This window comes from Rhinatrema bivittatum, chromosome 4 (assembly GCF_901001135.1).
Source record: "Rhinatrema bivittatum chromosome 4, aRhiBiv1.1, whole genome shotgun sequence".
Lineage (NCBI taxonomy): Eukaryota > Metazoa > Chordata > Amphibia > Gymnophiona > Rhinatrematidae > Rhinatrema > Rhinatrema bivittatum.
This window is the reverse complement of record NC_042618.1, coordinates 322,864,041-322,881,886: the sequence shown is the minus strand read 5'-3', so window position 1 is coordinate 322,881,886 and position 17,846 is coordinate 322,864,041. Positions and strand designations below refer to the sequence as shown.

The 17,846-nt window shown below is 45.5% G+C and overlaps 1 protein-coding gene across 2 annotated transcripts in view; it reads left to right on the top strand.

Moving 5' to 3' along the window:
• LOC115090797 (cytochrome P450 2C3-like) overlaps nucleotides 1–17,846 on the top strand; it is a 170,972-nt gene that overhangs the window by 30,299 nt on the left and 122,827 nt on the right. Inside the window, exons 3-4 of one of the 2 annotated variants that reach the window (XM_029600310.1) lie at nucleotides 4,723–4,872; nucleotides 15,857–16,017. The exons of the other annotated variant lie outside the window; for it this stretch is intronic. Of the exons in view, the coding sequence (XP_029456170.1) occupies nucleotides 4,723–4,872; nucleotides 15,857–16,017 (311 nt within the window). The remainder of the gene's footprint in view (nucleotides 1–4,722; nucleotides 4,873–15,856; nucleotides 16,018–17,846) is intronic. 2 annotated transcript variants of the gene reach the window in all.

The following is a 17,846-nucleotide window of genomic DNA, read 5'->3' as shown; positions in this document are numbered from 1 at the left end:
GATATGGGGAGACGAAGAACAGCTGCCGTAATCAGGCAGCGCAATAAATTTTGTGGTATGAAATAGGGATGTGAATCGTGTCCTCGATCGTCTTAACGATCGATTTCGGCTGGGAGGGGGAGGGAATCGTATTGTTGCCGTTTGGGGGGTAAAATATCGTGAAAAATCGTGAAAAATCGAAAAATCGAAAAATCGCAAAACCGGCACATTAAAACCCCCTAAAACCCACCCCCGACCCTTTAAATTAAATCCCCCACCCTCCCGAAACCCCCCCAAATGACTTAAATAACCTGCGGGTCCAGCGGCGGTCCGGAACGGCAGCGGTCCGGAACGGGCTCCTGCTCCTGAATCTTGTTGTCTTCAGCCGGCGCCATTTTCCAAAATGGCGCCGAAAAATGGCGGCGGCCATAGACAAACACGATTGGACGGCAGGAGGTCCTTCCGGACCCCCGCTGGACTTTTGGCAAGTCTCGTGGGGGTCAGGAGGCCCCCCACAAGCTGGCCAAAAGTTCCTGGAGGTCCAGCGGGGGTCAGGGAGCGATTTCCCGCCGCGAATCGTTTTCGTACGGAAAATGGCGCCGGCAGGAGATCGACTGCAGGAGGTTGTTCAGCGAGGCGCCGGAACCCTCGCTGAACGACCTCCTGCAGTCGATCTCCTGCCGGCGCCATTTTCCGTACAGAAACGATTCGCGGCGGGAAATCGCTCCCTGACCCCCGCTGGACCTCCAGGAACTTTTGGCCAGCTTGTGGGGGGCCTCCTGACCCCCACGAGACTTGCCAAAAGTCCAGCGGGGGTCCGGAAGGACCTCCTGCCGTCCAATCGTGTTCGTCTATGGCCGCCGCCATTTTTCGGCGCCATTTTGGAAAATGGCGCCGGCTGAAGACAACAAGATTCAGGAGCAGGAGCCCGTTTCGGACCGCTGCCGTTCCGGACCGCCGCTGGACCCGCAGGTTATTTAAGTCATTTGGGGGGGGGTTCGGGAGGGTGGGGGATTTAATTTAAAGGGTCGGGGGTGGGTTTTAGGGGGTTTTAGTGTGCCGGCTCACGATTCTAACGATTTATAACGATAAATCGTTAGAATCTCTATTGTATTGTGTTCCATAACGGTTTAAGACGATATTAAAATTATCGGACGATAATTTTAATCGTCCTAAAACGATTCACATCCCTAGTGTGAAACATGCAATCAGAAACCAGGTGTCTTGCTTACTTTGTTATTATAACCTATATAAGTAGAGCTGGTATGTAGCAGTGTTAGTTAAGCAAAGACGTTCCTGCGCGAGAGATTTGCTATGTCTATTATGTGAGTATGTAATATTTTCACTACTTGTATATCCATTTGCTTATGCACAGTATATGAATGGTTTATAATAAAGAATAGTAATGTACAAGTGAAATCAGAGTTGCTCTTTTATACATTTTATGCGTTGGTCTTTTTAACAATTTTGTGGAGAATGCAGGCATTGAACCCGGGGATTGAACCCGGGTATAGTCAACACGGCCTATGCAAAATAGGCGTGCCAGTGCACAAGGCCCTGCTCGCGTAAATCCGGGCGGATTTACGCGAGCAGGGCTTTTAAAATCCGCCCGCATGCGAATAGAATTAAGGGTGCAAAAGGAATTTACCATTTTCAAAAAATATCTAAAGACATGGCTTTTCAATCAAGCTTTTGAGAGTGAATCAATTATGTCATTAAAGGAGAGAGAAAATTAGGACATTTTTTTTTTAATTTTTTATTTATGCTGATTTTACAATCTTACATAGAAGAAAAGAAAGTTTAAATACAGATTCTCAATATTTATATGAAAACATATGCTTAACACAACTTATATATTCTGATCTGTAACACAGAAAGTAAAGAAAAGTGGTGGAAAGCTCCAGGATAGGAATAAAGAAATTTGAGCGGTTTAAGGAAAACAGGAAAAACCTTTTACAATTGAAAAGAAAAGACTACTCCTAGATATTTATTTTAACTGCCTCGTTCCTAATGCTAATTTCAAGGGGGGTAAGAATCAAGGAATTTTCTTAACTGTGTAACTTCGAAATAAACATATTTTTGACCATTTCTCCAAATTTCACACTTGCATGGATATTTTACAATCATTTTCCCACCTTTACTTTCCACTTCTGTTCTTAATTCTAGGAATTTTTTCCTCCTTAACTGAGTTGTTCTGGAAAGATCAGGATATACCCAGATCTTTCTACCGTGGAAATTCTCTGTTCTTTTTTTCATAAATAATCTAAACACGGCATCTCTGTCCGTTGCAAAAACAAAACAAACATGTAATGTTGTTCTAGTTTCAATTTTAGAATCTAGCGTAACTTCTAATACTTCCGATAAATTTAATGATAATTCTTCGGGTTTATTCCCTTCTACGGTATTACTCTTAATATCAACATAGTATATTTTAGATATAGTAGGCATAGATTTTTCAGGCCATTTCAATATATGATTTAAGTACTCCTTAAACATGTCTAAAGGTGACACCAAATTAAGCTTAGGAAAGTTCAATACTCTTAAATTTAAGTATTTTTGTTGATTTTCAATCATTTCTAATCTTTTATTATGAAGTATCTCGGTTTTTGTAAACCTTTGATGACAGGTTTCAAGTGTACTCAATCTTTTCTCCATCACTTCTTTTTCTTTATCAATCTTTACTATAGAAGATTCTAAATTTTTTGATTGAAGGTTTGCATCCGTTGTTTGCATCATTAATTTTACTATTGCCTACATTACCTACTCCAGCCTACATTAGGCCCCATATCTGTTACTTTATGTTGTTAACCCCTTTATTTTTATCCAAGTTCACTTTACCTGTTTATTGTAAGACATCCTCTTGTCATGGTTATTGTTTAGAATGTAAACCGACTTGATTAGTAATTCTGTTACTGGAAAATCGGTATATAAAAGTGCTAAATAAATAAATAAATAAATAAATAAATAAATATTGCAGTTTCAAGAGATACAATGGCTGACCATAAAGAATCCAATGTTATTTCATTTGGTTTGATTGGTAATATTTTCAATTCTGTTCCTGATTCTCCTTTCCCTTTATTAGCTAGGTCCTCTCCATTGCTTTTATTTATTAATGGAGAAAGTTGAAATACTTCTTCAGGAATTATTTGTGGCGGAGGAGGGGTACACGGGGCTCCAGGGCTAAGAGATGTTTCGGTCGGTAGATCAGGCATCCGCTCAATGCCTCTATCTACAATGACCACTTCCTCCGGAGGACATTTTTTATTTTCGCTGACATTTATTTATTATTATTTATTATTTAAGTTTTTTTATATACCAACATTCAAGACGGTAGTCCCATCATGCTGCTTCACAAGAAACAGGGGTGCAATTAAAATAAACTTTACAATTTGAACATGTATTCTGTCTTTAATTGATTTGATTTATTTTATATTTTAATGTTTTAATATGTGCTAATTGAAAATTGTGTTTTTTTAACTGTTTGCTGTAAACCACTGCAACTGAAAATAACAGAACGATGGTAGCTAAATGAAATAAATAAATAAATAATTCACGACTTAGCTAGATAAGTTACTCAGCTAAGTAATGCTGCCCAGATCAAGCAGGCTAAGAGAGAGTGAATAAATTACTTTGGTTCTCAAGGGCTGAACACACTTTCAATATAGGGCCCAATGCATTGAGTGATACAGGAAAAGGTTTGACCAACAAACTAAAATGTGCATCTGTACAAACTGCACACAAGGAGAACAAACTTGGATAATAATTACTTTTGTAATCTGCATGGAACTGAGACTGTGTTACTACAGATGCTCCCATCTTGTACAGTGCTGTGTATATATACTAACTGCAGTTTATCAGTAAAACAATGTTTACCAACCTTTTCAAGTGCAAGGCACACCTACATTAACAAAAATTTTATGTGCCGCACCAACCTCCACGGGGCAGACAAGGCTCTTTTACATTGCTTAATCCAAAACTGTTCTTTCAACTCCATGTAAATAGCACTGAAAGTCTCTTAAACTACTAGCAGCAATAAGCACGCTGGAAACTGCGGGTTCAAATTCAGTCTCCAAAGACCTCTGGGGTGTTTGACACTCTGAAGGGGATGTTACTTGGGGCCGATTGTCCCCTTTAAGGCATTGTTGCCCAACAGCCTAGACCAACATTGTGCATTAATACTATGGGGAGATAAACTGTGGTGTTTTTCCCAGTGGTATTTTACCACCAGGGGAAATTCCACAGAGTTTACTAAGCTTAACAAAGCCCACAGTATTTTCTCTCCAGAAAAAAATACCATGGGCTTAGTACCTGAGGCAAAAGTGGGGGCAGTAATTTATCCAAATTCACAAGTTTAAGGGAGGAGGAATAGCCTAGTGGTTAGAGCAGTGGGCTATGAACCAGGACACCAAGGTTCAAGTCCTGCTGTTGCTCCTTGTGACCTTGGGCAAGTCACTTTACCCTCCATTGCCTCAGGTAGAAAAATTTAGATTGTAAGCCCTCTGGGGATAGAGAAATACTTATAGTACCTGAATGTAAACCGGTGTGATATCTCAATTAAGATGAATGTCGGTATATAAAAATAATAAATAAGTTGTTGGCTTCCCTAGTTCACAGCCTGCTGCGCTAACCACTAGGCTACTCCTCCACACCAGAAACCATTGATGGGAAGACTATTTGGACCAAGCTGACACCATTGTCTCTGTGCTCTGTTTTTCTTCCCCACTTTCCTTTGATATTCTTTAGGTCTTGCACTTTCCAATGTACTACACTGGAAGGAGCAGCGTAAATTCACACTCACCGCGTTACGTGATTTTGGGATGGGAAAGAAGAGCATTGAAATGCGTATTGCGGAGGAAGCAAAGTTTCTGGTTGAGTTCTTTCAAAAGAAACAAGGTAAGTGCTGGTGAAGCTTTTATACAAATGTGCTAAGGATTTTTGAAATACATTTTTAGTGTAGCATAACACATGTAAGCAGGCCCAGATGTATGATTATGGTGCCCACAGGCAGAGGACTGAGGGTGAGGGGTTCTTTCCCCAGAAATCAGGGAGGAATGGGGGAAGTGCCAAATTTTGGGCATCTTCAGAATTTGGTACCCTAGGCACGTGCCTATATTGCTTATGCTGAAATTCATTCCCACATGTAAGAATTCATAAAGTCAGTACATAAAAAATGTAGCACAAATGGAAAAGGAAGAAGAAGCCAAAAGGATAAAGATATGACAAGAAATGCTCTACATGACTATTACTTGGTCATTTGAGCATACCTGGGATGCAACAGGAGTGTTATGCGCGCCGGCTGCGGCAGACCCGCGGCTCGGCCCCCTCACCTCTTTCAAAGTGATCCAGCATCTGGTCCCTAGTCTCTGGTGGCTGTGGGCCGCCCCTGGGGCCTCCAGCTCTGCTACAGCTCCTGATGCCCCGCGTTGGGCCTCTCTGCATGGCCCGTGGAGAGACGCCGTCCCAACCAGCGCCGCACTCCTCCATAGGCACGCGCACAGCTAGTCCTTAATAGGGCCTGCGGCAGGAACCTGGCCGTGGCCCCGGATGATGACGTCGGCTGAGCTCTGCTATATAAGCCCGGGCTCCGCTCTCTCAAATTGCCTTTGCAACAGGTTCCCTCACTAGTCAAGTACTCGTTGCCTCTTCAATTCCTGGTTCTTGATCCTAATTGCCTTCAGTCCTGTGTTCCTGTTCCTTCGTCTCCCCTTCAGATTGCTAATCTGGTTTGACCTCTGCATTGCCTAACTACTCCGTTGTCTCTCTCCAGCCCTGGACCTCTGCATCGCTTGACTACGCCATAGCTTCTCTCCAGCCCTGGACTTCTGCTTTGTCTGACCATCCTTTGACTCTCTCCTCGTCTAGACTTCAGCCTTGCTTGCCACCGCTTCCAGACTGCCACCAGCCCTGACCCCAGCTTGCTTAAAGACGCCTCTTCAGCCTTTATCCTGGGCATGGTTCATTCAGGCTTCGGCCTGCTGTTGCTCAGGCGCCCTCTGTCAGACTGTGTTCTTATTGGCGCCTGGGTCTTCAGGACTCCATTTCGTCCAATACAGACTGATACCTACACTAGTTACTGCCTCTGGGCTGACCTCGATCCACCCATCGATGACCACTGATGGAGGCCACCTAAGTCCAGCCGGCCCTGGCACCCAAAAGCTCAACCCACGGGGAGCGAGGGCTAGTATTGGTGAAACACCAGCTGGCCTCCGTTCATCATCCCTCTTTGCCTGCCAATGGTGGGGATCCATAGGATCCCTCCTATGGGTAACGTCAACTCCACCTCGGCCCAAGCGTCCACCTCCGGCACAACAAGGATGAAGTAGGCTAAAGGCAACAAGACTGACATCACCAAAAGGTCTGGTTGTCCAACTACTGAAAACTGCATGGCCATTATCATTTTATTTATTTATTTATTTAAAAATGTATATCCCACCTAACTACAGTGCTAGGTGGGTTACAATCTACATACAAAACAATCTAATCTCCAAAATATTACAGACAAATATAAAAACATCTTGACATTAAAAACAGACAATCTTAAAATACAATACAAATAAAACATAACAAATGAAATGGCCAATAATATTTTGTAAAGCCACAAAACCATGTAACTCCTGCAATATATCCTATAATGTATCAATAAAGGATATTGAAATGAAGTAAAATAATAGGTGCTATTTCCTTAACAAACAGACCAGAAGCTAAGCATAGCTTAAATTCTGCAGTCTATAAACTATCACTCAACTAGTGATGGTGCCTAATCCTGATCAAAATCAAGGTGAAATCAATAGGTTTACGTATTTTTCTAAACTTCAACATTGAGGTTTCTGCCTTTGGCTCTGGTAGCTCACTCACAATGCAGGAACGGCCCATAAAACAATTGCTCCTTGATTTTGACCAATTGTAGTAGACAGGTGTTGCGCTCGGGAGTGGACCTTTGTCCTGGAGTAGTGGAGAATAGCTCCCTGGTAGGGACCAGGAAGCACCTGCCCGAGGGGGGCGGAGCACTGGAGGAGACAGAGGCTAGGATGAGCTTCACCACTGGAAGCCCGCTGACCCCCCGGGTGGAGTCCGTAGGGACCCGGGCCGCTTGGACTTAGGTGGGCCTCGCAGGGTCTCCTGGAGAAGTAATAGACAGACGTGCCCACGGACAACAGGGGAGCGTGGTCGGGCTCGAGGCTGTAGGTCTGATGGAGCAAGGAAGACCAGAACAGCATAGGCAATGACAAGGCAAGGGACAGAGCCAGAATCAGAGACGTGGTCAATGGCAGCCGATGTCAGAATCCGAGGAGCAGTCCGAGGAGCAGTCAACAAGGCAGAGGTCAGGTTTCGGAGGTCAGACGAGGTCACAAGGCAGGCAGAGATCAGGATCCAGGCAGCAGACAGAATGGTCAAGGAACAGGCTGAGGTCAGTACCAGAGAGACAGTAAGAGGGTACTACCTGGGGAGACGAGACAGACGGACGCTGGAACGAGACTGGAACAAGGCTGGAACAAGACTGGAACCAGACTGTGAACGCAGAGGAAAACTAGCACACATACAGTGTCGACCTAATTGCCAAGGCAAGGAAGTGCAGGCAGGAACTTCCTTATATTGGGCAATCAATCAGGGTGCACCGCGGAGCTAGGACCCGCCCCTGGCCCTACAAATTTAGGCCTAGATTCATCAAATTGCACTATTTTTTTGCAGGCAGGCTCCCACTCCCCTAAAAACATATTGTGGCTGTATGGCTCATTCTTTTGAGACACAGCCATATACCACAACACATAAGAATGCTGCAAGCGGCCCTTTAACGTGATGGCGGCCCCAACCTCACGGGAAAACCATCATCTCAAAGGGCCAATGCCTCCCCCCAAAAAATGAGACTTTGTGGGGGGGGGGGGCATTGTGCACATATTTGGGGAGTCGGGGAACCTCAACCATGATTCTGGGTTGAAACTGGGATCAGCACTGACCCCCGCTCAACCTCCCCGTTTGGCCGTAATTTTTTTTTTCGGCTACTTTAAATGTGTGGCAGGAGCCTCAGGATCCATGTTAGGGTCCCGGCCTCCCGTGCACATCTAACCAAAAGGTTCAGCCGAATCACATGTCTTATCCTTTCTGTCCACAGTTAAAACATGTGAATGAGATTGGCATCTGGAAACCAGGTACAGAGGCCAAGCCCCCCTATCTTAGCGGTTCATTGCTGAGGTCCTCTATCCTCTGTACCATGCCAGAGAATTGTTATGGGTTGTCTCTCTAAGGGGGTTATTTACTAAAACTTTATTGCGTGCATTAGGGCCCTAACGCACACTATAAGGCCACATATCGCATGCGAAAAGGGCCTTTTCGCATGCAATATAATGCAAATTAGGGGAAGGGGAGGAGTTGGGACAGGGAGGGGAGGAGTCGGCGGTGTCTTTGCTGCCGGCGATAATGTTACCAACGTTATTGGCAGTAGCGCACCGAATAGCACCACCTTTCACGGTGGCGCTATTCAATGCGAAAGCCGGCAGCCGGCATACCGTGGCCGCTGAAATTGCACCGCCGTGGTGCGAAGGCTGCTGGCTTTCGCAGGCCTGCCCCCCTGCTCCCTGTTTTTGCTGGATTCATCATTTTGCAAAGAATGATTAATCCAGGCCTATGTCTCTCTTATGCCAGCAGGCATTGAGAGACAATGCCTGCTGGCATCTGCCACTTCCAGGGCTCTCTCCAGAATGAGCCCGGTGTGTTGACAGACCCAATTCCTCATAGGCTGGCCCAGACTGTCTAGGAACTGCTCCAGGACTATTTGATAAGTCACTTCCAGTCCCAACCTTGCCTCCGGCTGGAGCCACTTTCACCCGACATCCTTCAAATTATGAAAGAGGTTTCTGAGGCTCTCTCCAGGCTGTAGAGCTGCCTGTCAGAACAATATTTTGAGGAGTACCCTGTTTTCTGTAGTATAGCGGCCTTGATGTCCTCATAGGAAGCCCTCCCATCTGGAGGAACCTGGAACGCCACTGACAGGTGGGTAGTCTGTTCAAAGTTCTTTAGAAAGATCTCTGGGTCCTTTCCTCCCTTCATCTTAAATAGGATATGTGAAGGTGAAGGTGGCTGAGATATTCTGGAGATATTCAATTGTAGGTCCTCAGCTAGCTGAGTTAAGACTGCACCTTGTTGTGTTACTTGGTCTTGTAGTCACTGCTATCCTGTGGCCATGACCTGTATTACCTGTTCCATTTTATCTCCCTTTGGGACCTGCTCCCAAATGGATAACTCACATGAGGCAAAGAAAACAAAAAACACTTGCTGGCCTGACCAGCCCTAACTTACTATTGACTACCCAGGTGGGAATAGCACCCTTGGCCTGCTCTAGTAGAAATTGAATTCAGAAGACCCCAGGAAAAAAGTATGTAAGCAATTTTTTTTCTTTTTTTTGGAGGCTGTGGATTTTACTTATGTTTTCCACTTAAAATTCCTGAACTGACACCACGTGTAGCATATTTGGGCCTGCTGCAGTCAAAGGAATAGTTCAGGAATATAATAAGACTGGACAACTTAGTTATGGTGCAAATTTTTATTTAAAGTGCTTCAAAGAAACAAGAATCAAGATAGTAGTTCAGTAACAGGTAAACGTCCACTGTCTGGGTGTATCATGAAGTCCTACCAGCTTCCTGGGGCCCAGGGCCAGTGGAAGCACTATGCTAGCTAGGTCTGGGCCTAAGATGCCGACCAGTAGGGGGCATGAGCCATGTGGGGCTGCAAGTGGCGGTGGCAAAGAGGATTGGAGATTCGGCAGGCAGTGTACTGCTTGCAGCCCAGAAAACCGAGAGGTAGGATTAGGGGCCTTGACCGGGGGGTGGGGGGTCTGCGTGACCGGGGGAGGAAGGGCGGGTGCAAGGCAGAAGATGCCTAGGGCACCTAATCCCCTTGCACCAGCTCTGCTGGGGCCTCACCAAGCCTTTCTAGGCCTGGGTTCTTATGGTAGGGTGAAGGGAACCTTTTTTCACCCAGAATCCCTTGCAGCATTCTGCCTTATGGAGGACTGGTTTAAAACCTTGAACCGGACTCCTTACGGTAAAATGAAGGAGTTGTCTGTACATTCCGTCACATTCTCCCAGACAGATACACACACACACACACACAGACATGCTCTCACACACATATAGACACAAACACACTCTCTTATTTCCGACCCTGCTCCCCATCAGAACCTCAGCATCAGCTTCTTCCTTCAGCCCCCGCGATAGATGGGGACTCTTCATTTTTTTGAGGCCATGAGAGCTGCTGAGGCTCTGCTTCCTGCACTTGCAGTGGGAGGGGGGGAGGAGGGGGCAGCATTGTTGCTGCTCCATGTGTGCTCAAATGCTGATGCTATCTCTTCCTGTGATGACCTGGGACACACACTGATCTTCTTCCTGCTTCAGGCTGCGACTACATGGCATTCCTTCTTCCATATAAACCACAACAAGTGCAGAAAAGTATAACTTAGTCCAAGTATCTTCTAATTCATGCTTTATTATATCTTTGCATCACTGATATTTAAGCGGCAACTCCACTGTTTATAAATACATCAAATCGGGTCCCCCGACATGGACCCTTGTTTCGCAGTAGCTGCATTGGGAGGGACATGGAATTCACAACACATCTGTAAATAAACATGTAATAAGGACTAAGTAAGAAATAGGCAATCAGACCGACAACAGAAAAACTTGTAAAATTTAAAGACACAGACATACCCGTATGCTTCTCTGTGATCTTTTTACAGGGAGCGCATAGTAAAATGGAGTACCGGGGTTTTAAAGTTATTGAAAAAGGCGCCAACCTGTTCCACCAATCAGAACACAGGAATCAAGGACCAATCAAAAGAAAGCCTTGCAGAGCTAGGTAAACAAATACCATTCCAATTCTTTATTAAGACCTTTCGGAGAGACGGTATCCAGAGTGTATATCCACATCTGTTCCTTCCTTATTAAAAACTCAGAATAATCCCCACCCCGGGTTGAACAGTCCACTACTTCCAAAATAAAAAAGAATACATCTGTGATAGAATGTGTGAATTGGGTCCAATGTTCCACAAGGGGAGCATTCTCACGAGAGTGTTTTATGTTTGAACGATGCTCTATGATCCTAGTCTTAACCATACAAGATGTCTTCCCTACATACAGTCTCGGACAGGGACATCGAATGACATAAACAACGCCTTGAGTAGTACAGTCAGAGTGTCCTCTCAGATAGTAGGTTTTATGTTGTGTTGGGTATTGAAAATTAGATATGGTGTTAGTGTGCGAGCAAACTTTACATTGTCCGCATGGTCTATGGAGACCAACCAAAAATTGGTCAGGGCTTTTGTAATTAAAATCTGAATGAATTAGCATATCTTTCTAATTCCTCCCCCTACGGTAAGTAAACCTTAGAGGACCCTGAAAAATCCTATTTAGAGAAAGAGCATTCCAATGTCTACAAACAATGTCTGTCACTGATCTACTTAGAGTAGAAAAAGGCAAAATACAATTAGTCACACTATCCTCAGGTAAAATGCCAGGTAAAAATAACAAGTCTCTATTTACGTTTGAAGCCCGTTTAAGGGCTTTCTTTACCACTTTATAAGGGAACCCTCTTTCCCTGAACTGCTGTGACATCTGCTTAGCTTTATTCAGAAAGTCTGTTTTTGAAGAACAAAGCCGACGCAGTCTGAGGAATTGTCCTGTGGGTATATTGTTTTTTAACATCCTCGGATGACAGCTGTCAAAATTTAACAAAGTGTTACAATCAGTTTCTTTTCTAAATATTGTAGTACAAAATTTATTCTCATTAATCATAATGGCTACATCCAGAAAGGAAATTTCTTTAGAGTTAATGTCAAAATTAAATTGTAAGTGTGTATTGCAATTGTTCAACCAGTCCAAAAACATAAAAAACTGTAAATCTGTACCTAACCAAATTTTAAAAAACATCATCAATGCAATGTAGCCAAAGGTAAACAAACTGAGACCATTCTGACGGATAAACAAAAGTCACTTCAAAGTCAGAAACACAGAGGCATGCCAGACTGGTGGCCATGGTTGCCCCCATGGCAGTGCCCCCATGGCAGTGCCCTTCCTTCTTCCAGCCACTTCCTCTTCTGGGCCGCATGGGTGGGAAGAAGAAAAAGCTATACAGTTGCCGCTCCCAGACCCGTGGCGCTTTAGGCGGCTGCCTCATCCACCTAATGCTTCCACCAGCCATGGCTATCTGCGCTAATGCCTTTCTGTGTCTGCTGACTGCACTGTCTGCTGTGTGACTGGCAGCAGACTTAGGAGGAAAAGAGAGAACATTGGGGGTGTGGGGGATAGGAGAGTGGGTGGGAGAATGTAGGAGGGAAGAATGGGTGGGAGTGAGTGGAATAGGGTGGGAGTAGGTGGGAGTGAGTGGAATGGGTGGGAGTGAGTGGAATGGGCCTCTTGCCTACTCTAGTAATCTCTCACAGGCAAAAGCCACAAACGTTGCCCCAGAGGAAAAAAGTTTGGCCGCCCTTCTTGTAAAACTGTGCTACTAATTTGCAAATGGTAACAACACCCTCAGGGCACATAAAATGATGGAAAGGTTTTCCCTATTAGATTAAAAGTCCGGCTCCCAAATTTATTTAGTGGGTTCAATAGTGGTCATACAGATAGTATAGTGGACCTGAACAAAGAACAGTGTGTATGTGTGAAGGAGAGCTTCACTTCTCGACTGGTTAGGGGAAGCCCTTTGCCTCTTGATTAGAACTTTAGGAGTACATCCTTTACTACTACAGTGTCCAATATTTCCCCATCCTTCTAGTTAACCTTGCATAAACCATCCCAACCCTGGGAAATAGGAAAATTGTCCACTCCAATTCTTCCTTCTTCACCCGAATATCACAACCTGGTAACATATGTGACATATCCCTTGGGTCCGCTCATGCTTCCTTCTGAGCTGTGTACTTCTCTTCCCTACAGTGAGCAGATTACTAGCAGCCGATGGCCCGAGTGCAGGAGGTCGCTCCTGGACCCCCGCTGGACCACCAGGGGCTTTTGGCAAGTCTTGGGGGACCCTCCTGACCCCCACAAGACTTGCCAAAAGTCCAGTGGGGGTCCGGGAGCGACCTCCTGCACTCAGACCGTCGGCTGCCAGTATTCAAAATGGTGCCAATAGCCAATAGAGATTCACATCTCTAATAACCAGTAATGGCGTCAATAGCCTTTGAATACAGTAAGGTGGAGAGGAAAAAAAACAATAAATGAATTCAAAAGGGCATGGGATAAACACTGCGGATGCCTAAAAGCTAGGGAAATGAAGAAAATAGTGCATGGGGGTAACCTGCACAGAGTGGCAGGTACTACTCATAGAGATTATTTCCCTTACCCAATTAGCCTTGATGCTTTTGACTCAACTAGAACATTGTTCTCTGTTTCGACAGCAGGGGGCATAAAGGGAATTAGACTCAGAAGACAGCCAATGCTGGGCCCCGACTTTTACAGTTCGGGGTATCGATAATGTAGACATTAGGGAAAAAGCACAGGACTGCTTCTACAGCCATGACTAAAAGCAAAGCATGTTCAAGCAGCATTGTCTGAATTATCAGGAAGACTGTTCACCTATAAAAATACACAGGCTGATATTCAAAAGCCATTTAGACGGATAACCGAAAAGTTATCTGCCTAAATGGCTTAGTCTTAGTCATGATATTAAATCTATCCTGCTATATTTTAGATGGATAATAAGTTATCCGGCTAGAATATGGCTGGATAAGTTGGGGTTAGCCAGTTTACCTAACCAGCTATCTCTAATCACACCATAAGGCTATCCCATAGTTAGCCAGATATACTTATCTGACTAAATTTAAGATAGCTGGGTATATTCATCAGTATTACTGTCCATTGAATAACCCGATTAAGTAAGCCAGATAAATGTATCCAACTAACTTGCTGAGCCGCTCAGCGGGTAAATATCAACCCCGTTGCTAGCAGTAATTTTGTTATGGGTTTGACCATTGCTTGGTTTTGATTATAAATATTACTACCCTTAATATAAGGCTTGGAGGTAACCTCTGGAACAGCAGTTACTACTATACGAAAATTGCTGGGCAGATTGGATGGACTCTTTCGTCATTTTGTGCCATCATTATATGTTACTATATTAGAAATCACCATTCTTCCATCTTCCTCTCATCCCGTTCCTCCAGGGGAAGAAATGTCCCACTCTTCTTTCTTTGGCCTTAATCCTTCCCCCTTGAAAGTAGAAGCCCCTGTAGGGCTCTCTTCAGAAGGGAAAGGGTCCCCAGGCCCCACCAGCTGATGGGCTGGCTACTCTAGGCCACTACATCCTGGAGGTCTCTCTCGCTAAGAATCCAACCTAGGAAAGGGTAAACCACCACAAAACACCTTCCAGTTTTATGTATGCCAAGGAAAACTTTTCATCCAGTCAGCTCATTCCATAGATTTAAGGGGAAACTCTCTGCCCCAAACCCCAGCACAATAGAGGTCAATCCACAAAACCATAACTCTGTATTCCCAAATGCCAACCAGTGGTCACTCTTTAAAACTACAAATTCAGAAAATTCAACCATTATACCACAACTTGTGACTCATGATGAATTGCTAGGTCTCCCCTACCCAAAATACCATGCACCACATGAGCTAGGAGATGACACAATTTGGGGATCTTTCCCACAGGTACATATTGCTGTGACTTGTATGTACTCTACAACTCTACATAATGAAAAATCCTATTTTTAGTTTAAAATATTAATAAACCTGTATTGCCAATCCTCTAGTCATTGAAAAGGTAAAACTGTAACATTGCTAGCGCTTCCTAAAGTCAGGAATGATTTGGCAGTGCTTAGAACTTGACCAGGGCCTCATGCTGCTGGCATCACTGACTCTTCTTTCTGCCATGTGTTATGGAGTTTGAGACTTTTGGGCTGTAAATCAGCCAGGCCCCTGCCAACAGCAGGCAGACATGCTCTTATCAGAACAAAGGCTAGACTTCACCTCTACCAGCCTCTTCCCCTACAGGTTGTGCCTTTGGATTGTTAGGTGAATGTCCCTTAGAAAGCAGTCAGGCAAAGTCAGAAACCAGGCCAAGATCAGGGTAGGTGTAGATCAGGCAACATCGGTATCCAGGCAGTGGTCAAGATCCCAGAAGTAGTTAGAGATAGCGAAAGAAATGAAGGCAGAGACCAAGGCCAGGGGAGGCCAGAGAAACATAGGCAAGCAGCAGGAATGGATCAAGACAAGGCAAGGGGCAGGACTGGAATGAAGCAAGCAGGGCTGGAACAAGGCGGAAGGAGCAGCACTGGAACAGAGCAGAGCAGTGACACGCACTGCAAGCAGCAAGGTATGGCAGGAACACGTGTTGCTGAGGCATCAGCTTAGCAGCGTGGGGAGTTTTAAAGAGCCCGATCAGGCTATTGTCATCAGATGGCACTGTGGCCAGGTTCATGCCATGGGGCCTTTATCAGCGGATTTTGTGTGTGCGCTTGCGTTTAAGATGGCCTGCGGCTGCAGTGGTAGAAGCAGGCGTCAGGCATGTCCATGGCAACATCCTGTCGCGATAATGAGGGAGAGCCCCAGGATGAGTGAGGCCAGCCCACAGTCAGCCCAGCATTATACCATGATGCAGCGGTTTCAGCTTAGAAATTGTTGTGCCACTGCCAGCACAGGTAGAAGCACAGGGAAGTTGATGTTGCCGAAAGCTCAGAACTCCAAACAGGTTCCTAGTATTGCCAAATAATCTCCAATTTTTAGGAAGCAAGACATATTGATGACTTTTTGGATTTCACTGCCTGAAAATCACTGCAGAAACTTGAAGGGCACTGTTCTTGGTTGTAAGCTCAGACCATGCTGCCGTGTTTATTCCCTGGTTCTGGGGAGAAGGTGAATAAAGGATCTTCTCTTCTCCTCCTCTCCAGGAAAACCTTTTAATCCTGGGATTCAGATTGCTGCAGCCGTCTCCAATGTGATTTGTTCCATTCTCCTTGGGGACCGATTTGATTTGGAAAATCCCACCTTCCAGACCTTGCTCAAGATGGTTAATGAAAACATCATGTTCCATGTAAAACCTGGATTTAAGGTTTGTGTGTACCAATATCCTAAAAAAAAGGTTTTTTCTGATAGTTTTGCTTTTCTAGATGCTAAAATGCGTAAACAGTAAATTGATAAGAATACACAAATTCTGCTCCTCCCTCGTTTTATAATAGGGGTTCTTTGTATAAGGTAACGGAATGAATCGTTATTTACTGCAGCTCTCTGGTGATGTACTGTTTATCTCTCGCAGTACTTCAGCTATCTTTCTCTCCAAACAGTATGCAGCACACTGCAATCTTTTGGTTCCCAAAGCCAAACAGTCTGTTTACTGAAGAAATTTGTAGCAATTGAAAATATTTACAGCAAACATGGTAGGAAAAAGTTACAGAGGAACATCACAGTTAGTGTAAATTGTAAACATGAATTGTTCTCATTGAACTGCTGGTGGACGCACACGTATGCCGACACAGATTTCTCCACAAACCTCCACTGTAGATCTTAGATGCCTTTGCTTGTTCCAATAGCTCCCTGTTTCTTACTTATCATTTCAATTCTCTCTGAAAGTTCTTATCTGGCTTTCAAAGAATTTGACTGTTTTAGAATTTGTTCTGCTACTATGTGTTGTGTTCCGCGCCTGCGGCGATCCGTGGTTGCGCCCCCCTACTTGAGCCATGGCGGCTGCGGCGGCGGCGTTGGGGCAGGCTGCCCTGCTGCATGTGTCTGGTGCCCCCGCACGTCATGCAGGCCTCCAGGCTGGCCGCCGTCCCTGCTCCTCCCTTGCGGCAGCTAGCAGCTTTCCTCCGCGGCCCGAGATCCAAGATGGCCGCCGTCATCTCAGGCGCGAGGCCGCGCTCCTCACTAGAATTAAAGGGACCTAAGCCCTTTAATTACCTTCAGCTGCTTCCAATGATCCAGAGCAGAGGAATTATAAAGGAGGCTTCCTCTGCTCATTCTTTGACTTGGCAACTTCCGTGGTTAGTCAGGTCTGCTTGCTTCAGTGAGTTCTTGTGCCGTGGATCTTTGTTCCTGTTTCATCTTGGTGTTCCTGGTTCCTGACTTCGGATCGGCTAGCTGTGATTCCTGGTTTTGACTTCGGATCGGCTAGCGGTGATTCCTGGTATTGAATTCGGAATGGCAAGCGGTGATTCTCTGGTGTGTGACTTCGGACTGGCAAGTGGTGATCCCTCGGTGTGTGACCTCAGACTGGTAAGCGATAGGGATGTGCAGACAAAAAGTTTATGTTCATAAGTCCATAAGTCGAAGGTGAGGGTCAATTTCGGTCAATATGGACATATGTAGAATTCCATAAGTTGAGGCTATGTCCATACGTGCACCGGTTCCCTAAATAAAAATTTAAACCCCTCACCCTCCTTAATCCCCCCCCCCAAGACTTACCAAAACTCCCTGGTGGTCCAGCGGGGAGTCAGGAAGCAATTCCTGTATTCCTTTGCGAGGAGCATGTGACGTCCGCGTCACGTCGGAGTGACGCGGACGTCACGTGATTCACCGCGCCTCCGCTCCTGGACCCCCGCTGGACACAACCGGAACTTTTGGCCAGCTTGGGGGGGTCAGGACTTCTTGTTGGACCCAACCGGAACTTTTGGCCAGCTTGGCGGTGCCTCCTGACCCCCCCAAGCTGGCCAAAAGTTCCGGTTGTGTCCAGCGGGGGTCTGGGAGCGGAGGCGCGGTGGACCACGTGACGTCCGCGTCACTCTGACGTGACGCCGACGTCACGTGATTCACCGCGCCTCTGCTCCGGGACCCCCGCTGGACACAACCGGAACTTTTGGCCAGCTTGGGGGAGTCAGGAGGCCCCCCCAAGCTGGCCAAAAGTTCCGGTTGGGTCCAACGAGGGGTCCCGGAGCGGAGGCGCAG